The sequence below is a fragment of the Poecilia reticulata genome, unplaced genomic scaffold, assembly GCF_000633615.1.
Source record: "Poecilia reticulata strain Guanapo unplaced genomic scaffold, Guppy_female_1.0+MT scaffold_303, whole genome shotgun sequence".
In the NCBI taxonomy this organism is placed as follows: Eukaryota; Metazoa; Chordata; class Actinopteri; order Cyprinodontiformes; family Poeciliidae; genus Poecilia; species Poecilia reticulata.
In genome coordinates, this window is record NW_007615078.1 from 43,622 (window position 1) to 44,999 (window position 1,378).

Here is a 1,378-nt window from a genome sequence, read left to right on the forward strand (position 1 = left end):
GTTCTGGTGGATACCTGCCCATGGTTCTGAACGGACCAGACTCCAGAACCGGTTCCTGCTCCTGATTTGGTCTCTGCTGTTCTTTACCACGACCTCTGACCTCTGACCTCATCACCGTCCTTCCCCTGTCCAGCTGAGGGGACAACATGGAGGCTGTCTCACTGAACCAAACTACTTCCTGGTTCTGACTTCCAGGTAGAAGGGCGAGCGACAGAGAGAGAGAGAGAGGGGAGAGTGGGCGAGCGGCAGAGAGAGAGAGGCAGGAAGCGGGCGGGGCCGGTGCTATAAGAGACGGATCGTCTTCCTGCTTTTGGCATTTCTCTGCTGTCCTCCGTTTGCCTCTGACTCAGACTCTACCTGCACAGGTAAGACCACACACACACACACACACACACACGCCCAGAGGGAGGCCACACCTGGACCGTAACCACGGCGACTGTCTCCATCAGGATGTCGTGGCAATCGTACATCGACACCATGAAGACGCCCGACCAGAGCGGCTCGGTGCCAGTGGCAGAGGCGGCCATCTGCGGCATCACACCTGGACAGGAGAGCGTCTGGGTCAGCACCCCGGGCCTGCAGGGCATCACGGTGAGCGCAGAGACACAGAGACACACACACATACTGACACACACACACTGACACACACACACTGACACACACACTGACACACACACGCTGCTGTTCCTGTTTCCACTCGGCCACAACTTCCTCCTCTGACGGCTCCAAATCGCCGGGACACGTTTCTGCTTCAAACACCACTGCTGGCGACAGGTGACCTCACCTGGCCTGCTGTGACCTCATTGGCTCCTGTCCACCGTCTTCAGGCTCAGGGAGGAAGGAAGTTTGCATCTCTGCATCTTCTTGAGCCGTGGGCGTCGCCGCTTCCCGCTCTGCGGCGCTGCAGGAACCCAGCGCCTGATTGGCTGCTGCTCCCCAGGCGCTGCGGGCCGCCTGATTGGCTGCTGCACCGCTGGTTTCAGTCAGCGATGGTTTGGAGGCATCTGCTCTTCACTTCCTGTTCTGTTGCTGCATGCACTTCCTACTGCAGCAACTGGGTCGCAGCCAGAACCAGGCGGGTCCAACTGGTGGTTCTGAGCCTACAAAACCTCCCAGGTCCAAACACAACCTGGGTTCTGGTTCCCAAGCAGCTCACACGGTGCCAGGCCCGGTTCTGGCAGGTTCCGGGTTCTGCTGTGGGTTCTGCAGGGCCCGGCTGCTCAGACTGAGCTCAGCTGCCTTATAAGGGCACGGCGCCGAAAAGCAGCGAATACAGGAAGCTGAGACGACTTCTTCTTTCTTCACACACACACACACACACACACACACACACACACACACACACACACACACACACACACACACACACACACACACA

At 58.5% G+C, this 1,378-nt stretch overlaps 1 protein-coding gene across 1 annotated transcript in view; it reads left to right on the forward strand.

Moving 5' to 3' along the window:
• Positions 1–254: 254 nt before the first annotated feature.
• The window catches only part of pfn1 (profilin 1), a 2,788-nt gene continuing 1,664 nt past the window's right edge, over positions 255–1,378 (forward strand). The window contains exons 1-2 of the mRNA XM_008403142.1: positions 255–365; positions 450–591. Coding sequence (XP_008401364.1) covers positions 451–591 — 141 coding nt within the window. The 5' untranslated portion in view covers positions 255–365; position 450. The remainder of the gene's footprint in view (positions 366–449; positions 592–1,378) is intronic.